This window comes from Orcinus orca, chromosome 15 (genome assembly GCF_937001465.1).
Source record: "Orcinus orca chromosome 15, mOrcOrc1.1, whole genome shotgun sequence".
Taxonomy (NCBI): Eukaryota; Metazoa; Chordata; class Mammalia; order Artiodactyla; family Delphinidae; genus Orcinus; species Orcinus orca.
In genome coordinates, this window is record NC_064573.1 from 51,929,085 (window position 1) to 51,950,059 (window position 20,975).

General features: G+C 36.0%; 1 protein-coding gene across 4 annotated transcripts in view; it reads left to right on the top strand.

The window, feature by feature from the left end:
- Positions 1-20,975, top strand: part of ROCK1 (Rho associated coiled-coil containing protein kinase 1) — a 146,838-nt gene that overhangs the window by 101,592 nt on the left and 24,271 nt on the right. For all 4 annotated transcript variants that reach the window (XM_049698115.1, XM_049698118.1, XM_049698116.1 and 1 more), the window contains exons 17-22: positions 8,802-8,908; positions 10,357-10,507; positions 12,535-12,695; positions 14,710-14,894; positions 16,571-16,640; positions 19,222-19,316. In XM_049698115.1, coding sequence (XP_049554072.1) covers positions 8,802-8,908; positions 10,357-10,507; positions 12,535-12,695; positions 14,710-14,894; positions 16,571-16,640; positions 19,222-19,316 — 769 coding nt within the window. The remainder of the gene's footprint in view (positions 1-8,801; positions 8,909-10,356; positions 10,508-12,534; positions 12,696-14,709; positions 14,895-16,570; positions 16,641-19,221; positions 19,317-20,975) is intronic.

A 20,975-nucleotide genomic window follows, 5' to 3' on the forward strand; every position in this document is an offset into this window, starting at 1 on the left:
TTCAAGGTTATATACTGTTCCATTGTATTTATACCATATATACCACATTTTGTTTATCAATGGAAGGTAATTTTTTTAATTTATATATATTTTTAATTTATATTTTATTTTTAATTGTAGCTAAAAACATAAAATTTACCATCTTAATTTTTAAGTATGTAAGGTAATATATTTTTGATCATATTGTCCTCATAAAGAAAATGACCTTGGCCCCCATACACTGTTGGTGGGAATGTAAATTGTGCAGCCACTCTGGAAATTGCCAAGATAGGGAAACAACCTAAATGTCCATCAACAGACGAAAGGATAAAGAAGATGTGGTATATATATACTAAAGAATATACTACTCAGCTATTAAAAAAAGAATAACATTTTCCCATATGCAGCAACATGGATGGACTTGGAGAGCATTATGCTAAGTGAAATAAGTCAGAGAAAGACAAATACTGTATATCACTTATATGTGGAATCTAAAAAGTACAGCAAACTAGTGAATATAACAGAAAAGCAGGCTCACAGATATAGAGAACAAACTACTGGTTACCAGTGGGGGGAGGGGCAATTAAGAGGTACAAACTACTAGGTATAAAATAAGCTACAAGGATATATTGTACAACCTGGGGAATATAGCCAATATTTTATAATAGCTGTAAATGGAGTATAACCTTTAAAAATTATGAATTACTATATAGTACACCTATAATTTATATAATATTGTACATCAGCTATACTTCAATAAAAAAGAAAGTGACCTTGCTAATACTGGAAATGGTTAGCATTCTTTCTGTTTCAGGATAATTTGTATCAAATTGTAATTTCTTCACTCTCTCAGGCACCCTTGTGATGGAGGTAATGTGAATATTTCCAATTTTACAGCCAGTTACTCAAAAGTTAATTTTTTTTTTTTTTTTTTTTTTTTTTTGCGGTACGCGGACCTCTCACTGTTGTGGCCTCTCCCATTGCGGAGCACAGGCTCCGGACGTGCAGGCTCAGTGGCCATGGCTCACGGGCCCAGCCGTTCCACGGCATGTGGGATCTTCCCGTATCGGGGCATGAACCTGTGTCCCCTGCATCGTCAGGCGGACTCTCAACCACTGCGCCACCAGGGAAGCCCTGAAAACTTAATTTTTAAAAGTGCCCAATTCACAAAAGTCTTACTCAAAGTGGAACTAACCAGGCAGAGAAGATTATCACTATTAAAACCTGGGAATTCCTCATGCATTGTTGGTAGAAATAGAAATTAAACTGCAGAAAGGGAATCCCATTGCAAATAAAGAATTCGGTACTTGGAAAGGTTAGGACTAGAGATATCAGCAGCCTTTGTGGTCTAAAAGTTTCCTTTTAGACTCACAAACTGTTCATGGTAATAAAATCATTTTGTTTTCAACAAGATTCCTGGCTTCCACTTCTCACATTTTTTTCTGTTTCTGTCAGCATCAGCATCCATACTACCTAATCAAAACAGATATGCATGGAAGTTGCCAGATCTTTCAGGGAAAATTAGGGGGTGGAATAGTCCATTTTAACCTAAGTCACAGGATGTGAACATAGTTTGGGGTCTCATGGGGCTTGATGATTAGCTGTAATTCTGTGGAGAGAGGTCGGGGTCAGTTTTTGGACTTTGGAAACGAATAAGGATCTCCCATTCGTTCTTAGCTGAGGAGTGCTCTGCAATCTTATTTCTCAGGGACTAGGCTTAAAATAGATCTGAATATAACCAAGAAAGTATCCTCATTATATATATTAGAAAAAGCCTCATACTCCACTTCCTTAAATTGCTTCTCTAAGCCTCTTCATATACAGCTTATTAGCTGTGTGCAGGTCACTTCTTCTGCTTTATTTATAAATTCTTTCAATTCTAAAATTCTTTAAGTCTGTGATTTTCCAGATAACGCTGAGCTTGAAGTGCTTGCTTTCAAGGACGAGACCATCATTATGTGTTCATCAACAATGGTTTTAACTGACTCTGTTGTTTAGATATTGGTGAAGTTAAGGAAGATTCATAGCATGACCTATTGTTGATGTTTATCCTTTTTCAATGCTTTCTTTAAGGTTTATTTTTTAATTTAAATGTGAATCAAAGTTCACACACATTAAAAAGCACAAAACTTATATGAGCCTCAACATACAAGGTGCATTGTGGTAAAACATGCACATACGCAAACATAAAATTTTTACGTTGATTTTTTTATGGTTCTTAAGACATTTCAGATCCCTCAGGTATAAATTTCTCATAGTTTGGGAGGCTAGCCTTGTGGCACAGTAACAATTGTTGCCTAGTTGAATGCTCTCCATGTACACTATTGAGCAGAAGCTTCTTCATGTGTTTGGGAAATGACTTACCAAATATAATTGGATAGTATATACTTTAGGTTTTGTGGGCCACATACGATCTCTGTTACATATTCTTCTGTTTTGCTTTTTATAACCCTTTAAAAATGAAAAAAACATTCTTAGCTTCATGTCTATAGGGAAATAGGCTGAGGGAATAGTATATCATACTGTAATGCACTTTTGTTTTTAACTGTTACATGGGCATTTGGAAATTGTGTAAGTTTTTTACTTGGTATGTTTTTGGATTTGACTTTTGGAAGAAAAACAATAGGTCCATTTTCTAATCTAACCAGTTTTCTAAGACTCCATTTATTCTTTGTGTCTTTGATGATTTGCCAAATTTTGAAACATATTTTAAAAGTTAACACTATGACTGTAGTCTTTTTTCTCATAGCCCCCTTGTATTTCTAACAGCTTTTTTATATTGTTTTATTGAGGTGAAATTCATATAACATAAAGTTAACCATTTAAAAGTGTACAATTCAGTGGCATTCAGTACATTCACAGTGTTGTACAACCACCTTGTCTATCTAGTTCCAAAACATTTTCATTAACCCAGAAGAAAACCTTGTACCCATTAAGCTTTCCTTTCCTATATGCCCCTCTACCTAGCCCCTAGCAACCACCAATCTGTTTTATATCTCTGAATTTACTTGTTCTGGATATTTCATATAAATGACATCATACAATATGTGACCTTTTGTATCAGGCTTCTTTCACTTAGCATATATATATATATATATATATATTTTTTTTGCTGTACGCGGGCCTCTCACTGTTGTGGCCTCTCCTGTTGCGGAGCACAGGCTCCAGACGCGCAGGCTCAGCAGCCATGGCTCACGGGCCTAGCTGCTCCGCAGCATGTGGGATCTTCCCAGACCGGGGCACGAACCCGTGTCCCCTGCATCAGCAGGCGGACTCTCAACCACTGCGCCACCAGGGAAGCCCCACCTAGCATATTTTTAAGATTGATGTTGTACCATGTATCAGTACTTCATTCATTTATGGCTGACTAATATTCTATTGTATGTATGCACCACATTTTGTTTAGCTGTTCATCTGTTGATGGACATTTGAGTTGTTTCCACCTTTTGGCTATTGTGAATAACACTGCTATGAAATTCGTTTACAACTATTTATTGGAATACTTGTTTTCAGTTCTTTTGGATATCTAGGTGTAGAATCGCTGGGTCATGTGCTGATGCTGTGTTTAACTTTTGAGGCACTTCAGACTATTTTCCACAATGGCTGAATCATTTTATGTTCCCACCAGCATTGTACAAGGGTTTCAGTTTTTCCACATCCTTGCCAGTATTTGATATTTAACTGTTTTTGGTTATAACCACCCTAGTGGGTATGAAGTGGTGTCCCACTGTGGGTTGGACTTTAATTTCCCTAATGAGTAATGAGGTTGAGCATCTTTTCATGTGCTTATTGGACATTTGTATATCCTTTTTGGAAAAATGTCTGCTCATGTCCTTTGTCCATTTTTTAATTGGGTCTTTTGTCTTTTCGATGTTGACTTTTAAGAGTCTGGATACTAGACCTTATCAGGTGTGTGATTTGCTAATATTTACACCCCTTCTGTAGTTTGTCTTTTCATTTTTCTAGATAATGTCCTTTGATGTACAAAAGTTAATTCTGATGAAGTCCAGTTTTTGGGGGGTTTTTTTAATTAATTAATTTTTTGTCTGTGTTGGGTCTTCGTTTCTGTGCGAGGGCTTTCTCTAGTTGCGACAAGCGGGGGCCACTCTTCATCGCAGTGCGCGGGCCTCTCACTGTTGTGGCCTCTCCTGTTGCGGAGCACAGGCTCCGGACATGCAGGCTCAGCGGCCATGGCTCACGGGCCTAGCCGCTCCGCGGCATGTGGGATCTTCCTGGACCGGGGCACGAACCCATGTCCCCTGAATCGGCAGGCAGATTCTCAACCACTGCGCCACCAGGGAAGCCCGATGAAGTCCAGTTTAATACATGTTGCTTATGCTTTTGGTGTCATATCATAATACATTGCCAAATTGAGGATCATGAAGGTTTACCCCTATGTCTTCTTCTAAAAATTGTATGGTTTTAGCATTTATATTTAGGTCTCTGACTAACTTGAGTTAATTTTTGTATATGGTATGATGTGTAGGGGTCCAATTTCATTCTTTTACATGTGGATATCTGGTTGTCCCAGTACCGTTTGTTGAAGAGACTACTTTTTCCCCCACTGAATGGTCTTGGCATCCTTGTTGAAAATCAGTTGGCTCTAGGTATACAGTTTTGTTTCTAGATTCTCAGTTCTATTCAGTTGGTCTATATGTCTGTTCTTAGACCAGTACCACACTGTTTTGGTCACTGTAGCTTTACAGCAAGTTTTGAAATTGGAAGTTTGAGTTCTTCAGCTTTGTTGTTCTTTTTCAGTGCTGTTTTAGATATTCCAGTCTGCAAGTAATTCCATATGAATCTGAGGATCTGCTTTTCCATATCTGCATAAAATATCTTTGGAGTTTTTATAGGGATTGCATTGAATCTATAGATTGCTTTGGATAGTATTGCCATCCTAACATATTAAGACTTCTAATCCATGAACACAGGATATATTTCCGTTTATTTTGGTATTTAAAAAATTCATTTCAGCATTTATTTATTTATTTATTTATTAGTTTCAGTGTACAAGTCTTACACCTCCTTGGTTAAATTATTCCTAGGTATTTTGTTCTTTTTGATGCTGTTATAAATGGAATTATCTTAGTTTTCCTTTTGTATTGTTTATTAAGTATGATGTTAGCTGTGGATATTTCATAATACCCTGCTTTTGTATATTTTTAATGCAGCGTTGTTTGGTGTGTTAAGGTTTTATGACTTCTGTATCTTCTTACTGGATTAAAATTGTATTATAGATGATATTAAATATATCTGACCTTGAGGGGGTTTTTCCCTTAATTTGCACTTTCCTGTTGTATCTTGCCCGTTTATTTATTTATTTGTTTGTTTATTTATATATATATATATTTTTTAATTTATTTATATTTTTGGCTGCATTGGGTCTTCATTGCTGCGTGTGGGCTTTCTCTAGTTGCAGCGAGCGGGGACTACTCTTCCTTGCGGCACGCGGGCTTCTCATTGCGGTGGCTTCTTTTGTTGCAGAGCACGGGCTCTAGGCACACGGGCTTCAGTAGTTATGGCGCATGGGCTCAGTAGTTGTGGCTCGCAGGCTGTAGAGTGCATGTTCAGTAGTTGTGGCGCATGGGCTTAGTTGCTCAGAAGCATGTGGGATCTTCCCGGAGCAGGGATCGAACCCATGTCCCCTGCATTGGCAGGCAGATTCTTAACCACTGCACCACAAGGGAAGTCCCCATTCCTTTGTTTTTAATTTTTATATATAGTTGATGGGCCTCAAATTTAGATAGTAGATTTCATATTTGGGGATTTTAACATATTTAGATTTTTCACAGTGAGGTTTTTTTTGTTTCTGTTTTTGAGACTTAACATATCTGTACATATTAAAATAAATAAAAAATATGTATCTGGAAAAATTTTCACAGCATGAACACACCCATATAGAAACTGAATATTACCAGCAGCCCAGAAGTTCCCTTGTACTTCTGCTTAGTCACTAACCCTTTTTCCCCGAAGTAATCACTGTTCTGACTTCTAACACATAAGTTAGTTTTGCTTGTTTTTGAACTTTTATATATGGAATCATGCAGAAACAGTCCTTTGTTTCTGGTTTATTTCATTCAACATTGTTTGTGAGGTTCATCCGTATTGTTGTATATGGCAGTAGTTTTTTGTTCTTGCTGTATAGTACTCCATGTATTTTGTATGACCACTGCAATTTATCAGTTATTTTGTGGTCATGTCTTTTAAATCAGATATTCTGATTGCTTCCATTCAGGGATTATTATGAATGATGCTGATGTGAACTTTCTTGTACATATTCTTTGGTAATCATACATATGCTTCCTTTTGGTATATACTTAAAAGTGGTAGAACCATAGAGTATATTTAGCTTTAGTAAATACATCCAAGTATTTCAAAGTAGGTTCACCAGTTTACATTCACCAGCAATGTATGAGCGTTCTGGTTGTTCCACTGCCTCCTCAAGGATAGTACTCATCCCCACTGAGTTTTGTCAGTCTTACTGTTTTAGCCATTCAGGTGGTGCCTGATGGTATTTCCTTAGGGGTTAGTTTCCATTTCCCTGGTGTCGGAGATTGAGCAGCTTTTCACATGTTTATTGGCAATTTGTGATATGCTCTTCAAGTCTTTTGCCCCCCCCTTTTCTTATTGGATTGTTTGCTTTTTTCTTGTTGGTTTGTGGGAGTCCTAGATATTAGTCCCTTATCAAATTTATGTACCATAATTATCTTCTTCCACTCTGTGGTTTTCCTTTTCACTCTTAAATCCTGTCTGCCAATGAACAGGAGGTGTTACTTTTCTTATTTTTAATGTAGTCCTATTTTTTTTTTTTTTTTTTTTTTTTTTTGCGGTACGCGGACCTCTCACTGTTGTGGCCTCTCCCGTTGCGGAGCACAGGCTCCGGACGCACAGGCTCAGCGGCCATGGCTCACGGGCCCAGCCGCTCCGCGGCATGTGGGATCTTCCCGGACCGGGGCACGAACCTGTGTCCCCTGCATCGGCAGGCGGACTCTCAACCACTGGGCCACCAGGGAAGCCCTGTAGTCCTATTTTTTTTTCTTTTGTGGTCAGTGCTATTTAGTGTGGCCTGTTGAATTCTTTGATTAAATCATGAGGATATTATTCCCTATTTTCCTCTAGAAGCTTTATTGTTTTGATCTGCTTAGGTTATGATCCCTGATATTTTGGTTCTTATTCCTTCTACTGTGTGTGTGTGTATATATATATATGTATGTGTATATATATATATATATATATATATGTATTTTAATGTGAAGCTTTTTTGCTTTCATGTATTGTACAGACAAGTTATAGTTTCTTCCTAGCATTTTTTAAAAAATACAATAAATGAGGAAAATAAAATATATTTAACATACCTTTTATAAAGTTACTAGGACTCTAATGAATTCAACCCATATATTTTCATTACTTTGTCTTCTTGAGAGTTGGTTTATATGAACAACTTCTACAGAGAAATTCAGTTTAACCTGAGTATACTATCTTTCTACAGATTTTAAAAACCTATTATTTATTATAAATACAGGAAGAAGCATTTTTTAAATAGCACTTTAACATTTAAACATCTTGCCATGTTTGCTTTATCTCTCTCCATACAAACACACACATTCTCTGTATTTTTGCTCAACCATTTGAAAGAAACTAGCAGGTGTTTCTTTCTCCTATATGAAAATATTCCTATGTGAACAGAATGCCACATTGCCTGTGTGTGTAAATAAAATTGCTTCATTGCTCTCTAGATCCTAGAACTAGCCTACCAGACAAGCCTTATCACGTGCCAAAGATTTAATATTCATTTGTTCATTAAAGAACTACTTCAGGGGCTTCCCTGGTGGCGCAGTGGTTGAGAGTCTGCCTGCTGATGCAGGGGACATGGGTTTGTGCCCTGGTCTGGGAAGATCCCACATGCCACGGAGCGGCTGGGCCCGTGAGCCATGGCCGCTGAGCCTGCGCGTCCGGAGCCCGTGCTCCACAACGGGAGAGGCCCCAACAGTGAGTGGCCCGTGTACCAGAAAAAAAAAAAAAAAAAAAAAAGAACTACTTCAGAAACAGTAAAATATAGGAGGCAGGTTGAGTGTCTTGAAGACTTTGGCAAGTACTGCAAGTTAAACACTAAACTTTAAGAAGTACAAATTTTTTCCGGGTCTTTTAGGGTGCTTTATCCATTTCCCCGTCAAATCTTAGGCCACATTGAATCACTAAATAAGAAAATAGGTTTCTACTTTTGAACTAGACAATATAATTATATTCATATATGTTAGATTCTGCATGTATTAAATTGTGTTTATTAAGTACTTATGCATTAAAAACAAAACGTAAAGCATATCTTAATGAGTAGAGTTTCTAAATATGTGAGTTGCTACCATTGCATGACATGAGCATCAGGTAGGTTAACACTAAGCTTTGTTAGAGGACTTGAATTCCTTAAAACGTAGTTTCTTTAGTAATGGAGTTTTTCTTCATTAAGTTTAAGAGTAATTAAACACTTTTCAGAATGTCTGATACATAAAAAAGCACTTAAATACTTGCCTTAATTAACATGGGGAAAAGAGCACTCGATTAGGACTCAGATCTGATTTCTGGACGAAGCTCAGGCTTATCTCTTTGACCATCTGTAAAATGAATATATACTAGATGATCTCCAACTAGAATTAACATTTTTATCACTATGTATTGTAGTTATTGTATATACTGCTAAGAAAACACTTAATAAATTTCTGTCTGATCAGGAGATTTTAAACTTTTTTTATCTTAATGATAATGCTGGGAAAAAAAGATTTCTCTTTCAATGACTATGTGACTTGAACTTTTTTCTTACTTGATAGCTCGAATTACATCTTTACAAGAGGAGGTGAAGCATCTCAAACATAATCTTGAAAGAGTGGAAGGAGAAAGAAAAGAGGCTCAAGACATGCTTAATCATTCAGAAAAGGTAAATGATTTAACATATACCAATTATGAGATAGTATTTACTGATTATCAGATATTATAAGATGGTTTTATAAAAGATCATTCATTCCTAATCTTTATATGTTTACATTTCTAGAAGTTTTTATTGTTGGTTGCTGTGTGGAGGTGTATGTGGGTCTTAATTTGGGCTTTTTAGGGTGTTATTTTTTGTTTTGTTTTGTTTTGTTTGTTTTTTTGGGGTCTTTTTTGGCGGTACGCGGGCCTCTCACTGTTGTGGCCTCTCCCGTTGCGGAGCACCGGCTCCGGACACGCAGGCTCAGCGGCCATGGCTCACGGGCCTAGCCGCTCCACAGCATGTGGGATCTTCCCGGACCAGGCACGAACCCGTGTCCTCTGCATCAGCAGGCAGACTCTCAACCACTGCGCCACCAGGGAAGCCCTAGGGTGTTATTTTTATTTGTTTGTTTCTACCCTTGAAGGGTATCAGATAACTGATATTATCTGATCATCACAAATTGCTTTGGTTTGGGGATACCTCTTCATACAGAATTTTCCCCCCATTTTTTGTACATGGGTAAGATGAAGATGCTGAACCTTACTAATTATGAAGAAGGAAAACAAAGAATTAGTATGTAGTAGACCATGTGTGCCTTTTCCATTTCGTTAGTAAGAGTTAGCAAAATAGTAAAGAGCATGCATAATGTAATTGGCCTTTGCATGTAGAATTTTCATAACAGTCAAAAAATGCCATTGGTTATCCTCTGTCCTTACCTTGCTAAGAAAAGGATTAAATAGGTAATATGCAGATTTAACTTACCTCCCTGAAATGTTGTAGGTTTACTAGATCCTCAGATAAATGATCAGAAAATTCACCACTTATCTTGTCCTTTAGACATGTTTTGTGTCATTCAGAATAACTTTTTGATGTTTAAGTCTGGTATAAGTTTGGAAATAGGTTGAAAGAAGAAGAGTAGAAGTATCCAAACAGGAATGGAATACATGTTGACATTCTTTTGTCAGAGCAAGGTAAATCTAGGTGTAGATGCAATTGTAAATAGAGATCAGTTTTTTTTAATGGTAGCAAAAATTTTTAAATGAACTGAAGAATTGTCCTATTCGTTTCTGATCCTCGCAGTGAACCCTCCTGAACATAACAGAACTCTGCCCTGCCATCAGCCATGGCTAATGATTCACATGGGGAAGGGTGGGGGGTAGAAAAAAGGTGATATTTTGCTTTTAATTATATGTGCTTATTATGATTTTTAAAGTAAGACATTATAGATGGTGTGAAATATACAAGAAGTATAAAAATAAAGCTGTGTCTTGAATAAAAGTATTTAAGTATATATGGTGTAACATTTCAAGCCAATGTGATTCATGTATTATCTCTTATGGGATATTAATTAATATAAGATTTAATGATGTGCCTTTTGCACAGCATAGTATATGACTCTCTTTCTCATTTTACAGGAAAAGAATAACTTAGAAATAGATTTAAACTACAAGCTTAAATCATTACAGCAAAGGTTAGAACAAGAGGTAAATGAACATAAAGTAACCAAAGCTCGTTTAACTGACAAACATCAATCTATTGAAGAGGCCAAGTCTGTTGCAATGTGTGGTAAGTGTCAGTTTTAATATTTTCTACATGATTAGTTTTTAAATAATGCCAACAAAAATATTTTGATTTTGATCAAATTTTATTGTGTAGTAGTTTCAACTCTTGGAAATTATAAATGATGATCTGGGAAAAGTGTGCCTTCCTTTTTTGATACCTTCCATTTTTTAAAATGACAATTTCACCTGCTAGTTCTCTTACTCTACCATTCTCTACTCCCTATACTACCCTCTACTCCCTGTAAGAGTCAGTGGATTCTTATTTCTCCCAGTTTTTCAGCCCTTTCCTCAGTTTTCTTCTTCTGGAACTCATTGTCTGTTAATTCATCTGCTTTCTTGCTCTGTACCCTCAACTCTCTCATTCCTTTGTATTTCCACTGTGTTATGCCTCTAAGCACAACAGATCTAGATCAGACTAGCCGGCCACTTTTCATTGCTTCAAATAGTTCTTCAGATGGATGTTATCCCAATGCATTGTCTCCAGCCTCAGGTGAGCTGTCATTTTTATATATGTCACTCATATTAAATAGGTAATATGCAGATCAGTTTTTCTCCTAAACTTTTATTTCTCTCCTCAAGCTTCCTATGCCATTTCTTTATCACTTTAATTTTAGGTGAACATTCTCCTATTTCAAAAACAAATTGTGAAATCATATGTGTGAACCCCTCAGAATCTAATTCTCTAACTTAATCAACCTGTCTTACTACTTTACCCATGTTCATTATCTTCCTTCTCATCTTAGAGGAGGGTGATCCTCTTCCTGTCCTTGCCAATATGTTCTAGCTGTATTCAGATCTAGCCTCTTATCTCAACTTATTATTTCTTTTTCTCCTCTTTATTCTCAACCTTTTTTCCTCCACTGAATTTCTTCCTGTTGTTAACATGTACAAGTCTCTCCCATCTTAAAAAAAAAAAAAAAAAAGACAAACCCTTGCAGCAACCTGTGATCCTTACTAATTGCCACTGTTTTATTCCATTCATTTATAGCCAAACTTATAAAAAGATGTCTTCCTTTTCTTCACCTTCTACTCACTTCTTAACCTACTGTAACCTGGAAATGTTACCTGGCGCCTTAAATTCAGTTTATTCAAGGGAAAACGTGTGACCTTATCTATCAGACCTGCCCTTACTCCTATTCTGACTGTCTTGGTTAACGGCTGTCTAGTTTTTATGAGCCCAGGCTTGTAATCAGACAAATCTACTTTGCCTTTTAGCCACTCTGTATTAAAAAAAAAAAAAAATTAGGTGGGAAAATGCGTCTAAACTGCCTGTACATAAAAAGCTTTCAATAAATGGGCGATATTATCATGGTTACGGATGATGGTATTCAACATCCAGGGGAAGCCAGAAATCTGGGAATTATTCAGGAAGCTCCATTCTGATGGTTTCTATTTTGTCACCTAGAGGACAGTCTGAAAGTGAGAAAGCAGACTTATTAAGTTTGAAACCTGATGGTGCAACTTAAGAGTTGCAGGACCCTAGAAAATTAACCTTCAGAACCTTAGTTACCGTATCTCAAAAAGGGAACCTCACTGTAGACTAATATCTTCTGATAATAATTAAAATAGGTATTATACTATCACAGAATCTTGTCTGAGTTGCATAAATTAAAGTTTGCATCACAGCCTTAAGCTTCGGAAACTTTTCTGGAACAATGCCAGGTATAGATTAATAACCACAATCTTATTTTTCTACTTTTATCTGAACTACCTCCATTCTTCTCCTTAGATACTCCACTTTTTTCCAGCTATACTTTCACCTTCTGGTCTGAAAATGGCACTGAATAGTCTCTCAGATCATTGGTCAAGGGATGGATTTGGAAGATTCGTTATATTTTATGACTCTCTTCCTTTAGAGATCCCACTATACAAATAATTCATAATGTTAGAACTTCTATAATGAATAGCTCTAAAAGAGTCCCAGGATAAAAACAGTAGGGATTTTTGGCACCTAGGTGTCTTACACAGCCCATGAAAGTGAAAAGCATGTCTTTGTCTTTAAATGTATGTTTATAACTTTTTCTTTCACAGAGATGGAAAAAAAGCTGAAGGAAGAGAGAGAAGCTCGAGAGAAGGCTGAAAATAGGGTTGTTCAGATTGAGAAGCAATGCTCCATGCTAGATGTTGATCTAAAACAATCTCAGCAGAAGCTAGAGCATTTGACTGAAAATAAAGAAAGGATGGAGGATGAAGTAAGAAAAATAATACTAATTTTGTTCATCTTATAAAAGAGAGTATCATTGTTATGACTAAAAAGTCATTATCTATAATTTAAACAACATGGTGGAGATTTTAATAAAATAACTTATATGTATCTGTGTTCACTGCTGTAAGGTCACCACTATATCCCTAACTCCTAAAATTTTCATCTTCGTATAGTGAACATTCACACCATAGGTTCTATACCATTTTGCACTGTGACAGTACAACTGTAAAGAAGTGTCACAGCTCCTCCCCTGAAGAAACTGACCATTTGCTTTTTAAGAGAGAGAGAGAGAAAAAAAAAAAACTTCTTTATTGTCAGGTATCCAGTAATCCCCAAGAGGAGCATTGTTTTTAGATTTCAGAAGAAGCATTAAGCTGTGGAGTCTTGCTTGAAAGACTTGCTTGAAAGCAGTAAATAAAGAGATAAAATGATATTATATCCTAGTGATTGGTATATGTACTTTATTTTTAAAATTTATTTATTTTATTTATTTTTGGCTGCATTGGGTCTTTGTTGCTGCACGTGGGCTTTCTCTAGTTGTGGTGAGCGGGGGCTACTCTTCATTGCAGTGTGCGGGCTTCTCATTGCAGTGGCTTCTCTTGTTGCGGAGCACAAGCTCTAGGCACGCGGGCTTCAGTATTTGCAGCACGCGGACTCTGTAGTTGTGGCCCACGGGCTTCGTTGCTCGGCGGCATGTGGGATCTTCCTGGACCAGGGCTCGAACCTCTGTCCCCTGCATTGGCAGGTGGATTCTTAACCACTGCACCACCAGAGAAGCCGGTATATGTACTTTAGAAATTATAAGACCAAAAATAATTAGTTCACATATGTAAAAGAGTAATTACAGAATGCTTAAGGAGATAGGTAAGTGAGGGACAAAAAGCGACTTGATCAAACCAGGAAAGGAGAGACATATTGAGTAGTCATGGGGGAAACCTGGAGGGCAAAGTATTGATAGTTTTTAAAACTATAAAGCTATAGATGAAAACACTCTTTCAGGAAAAGTAATCTGGTAGTGGTATATAGAATGGACAAGAAAGAAGAGAGATTAGAGATACCTAATAGAGCCAGCATGCAGGAAGAATATGTGTTGAAAATTTGGGAGATAATATTCAGTAATTTTAAAATGTAACTTTTGACCACGTGTTATCTGCCTAGCCCTGTGCTAGGAGTTGGGGTATGGAATAAGACAGCTATGGTCTTGACTTCTGTGGAACTTAGAACCCAAAGGGAAAGACAGATATTAAAATTGAATTATAAGCATGACATATTTAAAGAGGACATACCAAGTAGGAGTGTTAGGACTAATCACATCCAGGAGGTAAAGGAGGCCTCACTAAGGGTTTGGCATTTAAGAGCTGAAGAAAGAATAAATGAAGAGGGAAAGACAGAGAATAGCCTGTGCAAGAACTGTGTGGTGATGGAGAGTTTGTCACACTGGAGGATCTGAGGAGTATGATTGGATTCAGAGAATGACCAGTGATAATGCTAGGAAAGTAAACAGAATAGATCATGAAGGGCACTGTAACCACCCTAAGAATTTTTCGTTTATTAGTCCTAACGCCTAATAAGTACTTGATAAATATTTATTGAGTTGAACTAAATATATATTCAATTTGTTTTATAAACTCTAGAGGGTTGTAGATTAGAGTACAAACATTTATGAAAGAACAGGTAAATTTAAATACCATTTAGGAATGTCCCCCCAAAAGTGACTTTTATACTCACCTTCTCCAAAATTTCCTTACAGGTTGGGGTACAAAGAAACCAGATTTCTTTTCCCTCCAAGATCTCACATCTGAAATTTGGGAATTAATTTGATTTAACAGTAAATTCTGCAGTAATAAATGCATAGAACTGTGGAGACTCATTACAATACTAATATTTTCTACTTGTATAAGGAATTATAATGTACTTGAGATTTGATTAGTATTCTTTCAAATGATGTCTAATAAATTACTAAAGAGATTTACAATCCCAATTATTTTTCTCATTCATAGGTTAAGAATCTATCCCTGCAACTGGAGCAGGAGTCAAATAAGCGACTGTTGTTACAAAATGAATTGAAGACCCACGCATTTGAGGCAGACAATTTAAAAGGTTTAGAAAAGCAGATGAAACAGGAAATAAATACTTTATTGGAAGCAAAGAGATTATTAGAGTTTGAATTAGCTCAGCTTACAAAGTAAGTTTCGGAAATAACATTCTTGATTTCTTTCTTTTTTGTGTTTAGCATTTGCTTATGTGTTTCATATTTTATGTGTGTATAGGTTATGTTCTTAGAGTTTGTGAAAGGAAGATTTAGGAAAAAGCATTTAGAAAAAATAAAAGAATTTATTTGCAAAGAAGGTTTGCAAGGGAGTTCAGGCTTTGGAAAGACAGGCTTACTAAATAAAAAACACAGTTATTTAAAGGGGAAAAAAAGGACATTATCAAGACTAGTGACTTTACAATGTCTGTTTATGGTAGGAAAAACACAGTTTTCTCATATGATTTTCATATCTATGAAAGTCATCATGTTTCTTCACACTAGAATTACAAAAATGAGGAATAACCTTATTATTAAGGATTTAGTACCTTACAGAAAATGTTTAAGGTTTCTCTATTTTAGAGACTAGAATTAGACATGATGGCCCTGTATTTGTTTGTTTGTTTTATTTTGTTTCTTTGGTTCATCTCAAAGTGCAAAATGTTCTTTTTCTTCTATTCTGAGATGTGATGTGCCCGCTTACTTGAAATGGGGACAAAGCAAGGTGTCAGTATGACTTTCAGAATTTGTATAAGGACATGCTTCAGAAATTTAATATCAAAGATACCTTATGCCAGACCATGAGGTTTTATTTCCTCCAAATTTATGTTATAATGTCTTCATTTGCCAGCTTTGTTTACAACACAGTAATTCTTAGGTAAAATTGCTGGGTTTGATTTTGTTGACTTTATATTGGTGAAATTCTTTTCCCCTTTTAGAGCCACTATTTTTACCAAGTAATGTGTTTTGTAGTTTTCCTCTCCCGAAATAACTTTCACTCAGCATTTAACTAATAATTATTATGTACTTTCTGTCAACCATATGCTGAAAATAAAAAGCTGTTACTATCTAATATGAAAACCTAGCAGCTGCAGATGGAATTGTTCATTGTTGAATAGCTTCTTTGGGTTGCATTGTGTCTCTGTCTTTTTAAGTCCTTTCCTCTCTGTGAGCAGTGTACTTGTCTCTTTATCTGTGTTACTCCTCCTTTGTCAGTTGTTGTTATTGCCTCCCTTCTTACTCCTTACCTGAGTATTCATTTCCACCGCACCCTTGTGCTTAATTGACCATAAAATATAGTACTAAATTATTCTTACTATTTATTAAATATGGTCAAGTTTTTAATAGTCTACTTACAGCATAAGACATTTTAAATGTATCCCTAAGAAAGCTTTTCTTTAGAAAAATTTACCAAAAAATATTTTTATTTTTGCATTGTGGATTACTCCACAATTAATAAGTGACCTTCAGTAGAAAACTGTCCCCTCAACTTTTCATAGTATCATTTAATAAGGAGCAGACAGTGTGGCCTAACCAAATATAACTAGTAAAGTAATACTGTATAATGAAGTATGAGTTTTTAAATTTTTTGGCTGCACCGCGCAGCATGCGGGATCTTACTTCCCCTATCAGGGATCAAACCTGCGCCCCCTGCAGTGGAAGCGCAGGGTCTTAACCACTGGACTGCCAGGGAAGTCCCTGAAGAATGATTTTTTGAAACAAAGGTTACTTTAGTAAACCTTTTTTATTGTAGCAACTTTAAGAAACAAAGAATGATGTAAAGTCTAGTATAAATAGGAGCATTTGTTTACTGTTTTCTCTTTTGTCTAAAGACAATACAGAGGAAATGAAGGACAGATGCGGGAGCTACAAGATCAGCTTGAAGCTGAGCAATATTTCTCGGTGAGAATCATTTTTAACATATAGACTGTTTCAAAACCTGACTTAAAACAAGGTATTTAGATTTTTAATGTGAACTATGATTCTTTTTCAAATGACTGTGAAGTAGTTTTCTCCCCTTCTTTATATCCCCATCTCTGCATTTCATTTCTGGATCTGAGTTGGTGGTCTGTTTAAGTTGTAAAGAAATGACTGTTTTTGTGCAAATATTTCCAGAATTGCTTTCAAACTGGAGCTACATATAAGACTTTGTTAAGGGTTCTGTCTGCCTGGTAGCAAGCTCTGGTGGTTTAGAGTGCCAGTATTATCATGTGTGGTTCTTGTATACACATTATAGTGGCCTACATACATATATCTCTAGGTGTAACTACATACAGTTGTGGGTATAACTAATGTTGAGGAGCTTTTTCCTGTTTTAGCCCTGTGTGCACTTTTATGCATCTGTTATCCTTTTTCTCCATAAAAATCATTTTCATATTTGCTGCAGGCCAAGTTATTTTCATTACTACTGTTGATGAGCATTTATAGCTAATGCTTTGAGGCTTTATTGAAACCTCTGAATTTTTGTTTACTTCCTCTGGTTGCCAAGCTTGTGCTCTGCCATTTCAACTTAACATTTATCTACCAGCTCCATTTCTCTTTCAGTGGCAACCACCTTTCCTATGAGCTTTAAGCAGCGTAATTAAATGCATGGAGTTTGAGTTACACTGATAAACATGCCCTAGAAACCAAGTGTGAACAATATTGGAAGTAATGATTTCTCTAGTAAAAAATCTGGATACCATTAGAGCTCTACAGAATTTCACACAATTAAGAGCTTCATGCTCTACTCTTTTCATCTCCTAATAAATATGATGACTTTCTACTACTGTCTATTTCTTCTTGGCTTATTATACTATCATATGTTTTTATGATAGTATAGTATGTTTTTAAATTAAATATGTTTTTAAATTAAATGTTTTTAAATTAAAAAATAATTCAAGATTGTTGAAAAACTTTTCCCTGAGTGTAAATTAACCTTAACTATTCAGTGTGTGGTACTGACTTCTGCAAAGTGGTCTGTAATATCAAGCACACCTTTTTGTCCCTAGGCTTCCACAGAGTAATCATTCAGTGCCTCCATGTTTTGGGATGGCTGTCAAGTGATTTGTGGTGGTTCCTATGGATTCTTGATTTTTGCCTGTATAAAAACCATACAAAATACTAACCCTGCCTTTAGTTTTGATTTATTCTATTGCTTGTGAGGACTGGGTTAGATATTGCTAAATTTGATAAGTTATTATGAACCAAATTTAAGATTTTCTTTAATCTGGGCTTTCAAATCAGGTTATTTTTCTTTTTCTCTCTTCATTGATTACACATATAAATTTCAATAATTGAAGTCAGAGAAAGGAGAAATGAGAATCTGATTCCTAAATGCAGAATGGACTATTTCATTTTAGAAATTGTAAGCACTTAAACTAAAGCCAGCCATCATTCTTCCTTCATTTGCATTCCCATGGAAATGTACTTTTCCCCCTAGAGAAGTGCTATTTCTTAGAGGTATAATTCAGTGTACAGTGTAAAAGTAGTACTCCACAGCTATTTGCTGGTCCTTACTATTTTTTTCCTTATCTTTTAGACTAAAAAGGTTGGTTTAAAAAAAAGACATAGACTTCAGAATTGGAAGTTTACTCTGTAACCTCAGCATCTAACACAGTGTGGGTCTAATACTTTTTCATACCTGTTAAATATTTGTTGATGGAGTTGGCAAAAACCTAGTGAATTTTGTAAGAATCATTGTTCTGTACTAAGTATATATTATTCATATGTTGACAGAACATTGATAAATCCTATTTATGGATATTTCTTCTACCTCTCAACCACCCACTTCATCACCCAAGAGAAGTGGTTTCTCTAACATTATTTACTTCAAAAATTGATCTAACTTTTAAATAAGTATTGCTTGCTAAGTTTCTTTATAATGTTTTTCCCAAATCAATACATTTAATATATTTTTGAGGTATAATTTATATATAATAAATTGTACCCATTTTAAGTGGTTGATAAATTCTGACATATGTGTATACTGTGACCACCATCACAATCAACATATAAAACATTTCCTTCACGGCCCTTTGGAGTCAATCTTCTCCACCCACCTCTATCTGCAGGCAACCACTGATTTGCTTTCTGTCTTATTGATTATTTTCACCTATTCTACAATTTCATATACATGGAATCATGTAGTACACACTCTTTAGCACCTGGTTTCTTTCATACAGCTTAACATTTTTTAGGTTTATCATGCTGTATATATTAGTAGTTCATTCCTTTTTATTGTTGAGTAGTATGGGTACATCACAACTTTAAAAATTCATCTGATGATAGATATCTGGGGTTGTTTCCAGTTTGGAGTTACCATGAATAAAACTGCAATGAAAATTTATGTATAAGACTTTGTATGGATATATATTTGTATTTGTCCTGGGTAAATACTTAGGAGTGGAATTGTTGGACCATGTGTTAATTGTTTATAAGAAACTACCGAACTGTTTTTTAACCTACCATAAACACTTACTTCTTCTTATCACTTGTTTTGCAGACACTTTATAAAACCCAGGTAAAGGAACTTAAGGAAGAAATTGAAGAAAAAAACAGAGAAAATTCAAAGAAAATACAGGAACTACAAAGTGAAAAGTATGTCCATTTTAGTTTAGAACAAGAATCAGTACTATAGCAAAACATTCTTAAATTTAAGTTTAAAGGTAGAGAATAGATGTGCTATTATTCTGATGACAGTGGAATAGCAAATCTTATTGGGCTAATTCAGAACAAATCAAACTAGATTTAGGCTAAATTTGCCTTTATGGTGAAGAAATAATTTGATACATTAACACTGTAGGGGTTGTACAGAGATTCACTAAATTGTGACAGTAAATTGTTTTCAAGGGTCTCTTAATCTTCAAACATCTGTTTGTATATAAATAGTTCACACTCGGGGCTTCCCTGGTGGCGCAGTGGTTGAGAGTCCGCCTGCCGATGCAGGGAACGTGGGTTCGTGCCTCGGTCCGGGAGGATCCCACATGCCGCGGAGCGGCTAGGCCCGTGAGCCATGGCCGCTGAGCCTGTGCTCCGCAATGGGAGAGGCCACAACAGTGAGAGGCCCACGTACCGCAAAAAAAAAAAAAAAAGTTCACGCTGTATTTGCAAGTCATCATTTTATGTTAGGTAAAGGTATGCAGGGTCTTCCTCTTAGTATTATAATGCAGGTTAATTTCCATTGCATGTGTGCCTAGGGCCTTATAAGGAGGTGATCTTAGAAAGCTATTAAGTGTAACAACTGCTCATAGCTAGATAGTGTGAGAACAGACATTGAAACTAGTTTTCTCACATTGTTATATTCTTTTCCATATAACCACCTTTGAAAGAAGTAAAAAATTTTAACTTTTATTGTTGAAGCAAACAAATACATAAAATAGCAAAACATGTACAGTTTTATAAATTATATGACAAATATCATTATAACCACCACCCATGAACAAAATCTACCTCAGAAGCCCACTATATCCCCACTTCTGCTTATGCCTCTTCCCTCCCCACCACAAGAGTAATCACTATCCTGATAGTTATTTGTTGAAGGAACTGAATCATTTGTCCTGTATAGTTTTCCTCAGTTATGATTTTGCTGATTCTGTTTCCATAGTTAGTTGAACATTTTCGTCATCCTTCTGTGTTTTTTGCAAATCAATGGTTAAATCTAGAGTTTCACTGTTTAGTATGGTAGCCACCAATCACATGTAGCCGTTTAAATTTAAACTTTAGTTCATTAAAATAAAATTTAAACTTTAGTTCCTCAGATGTACTAGTCACGACTTAGGTGCTTAATAGTCTTATATGGTCAGTGTCTACCATATTGGACAGCACAAGTGTAGAACATTTCTGTCATCGTAGAAAGTTTTACTGGACATCCCTAATCTGGAGGCTTAAACAGATTCAAATCTGGTTTTTAGAGGGAAGACTACCTCTGTTTTTAGCAACCATTGGCACTCAGTGCTTAGATCCTTAATACATTAGGTAAACTCTAAGGTAGGCACAAAGCTACATTTCCTGGTTTCTCTCTGTGACAGTAGTAAACTACTTTTGTAGAGTATAGTCTGTTGCCTATCATTTGTGTGATATCTACAATATAATATACAGTCCCAGTTTATATGCATTCACAGTGAAGGGGACACCCAATCTGCTACATACTATATTGTTTCATGGGGTTGATATGTTTTCCCTGGTTTGATCTGTTTAAGAGAAATGTGTTGATCACCACTCTTGTGCTGTGTGCTGTGCTTCATGCCAGTGATATAA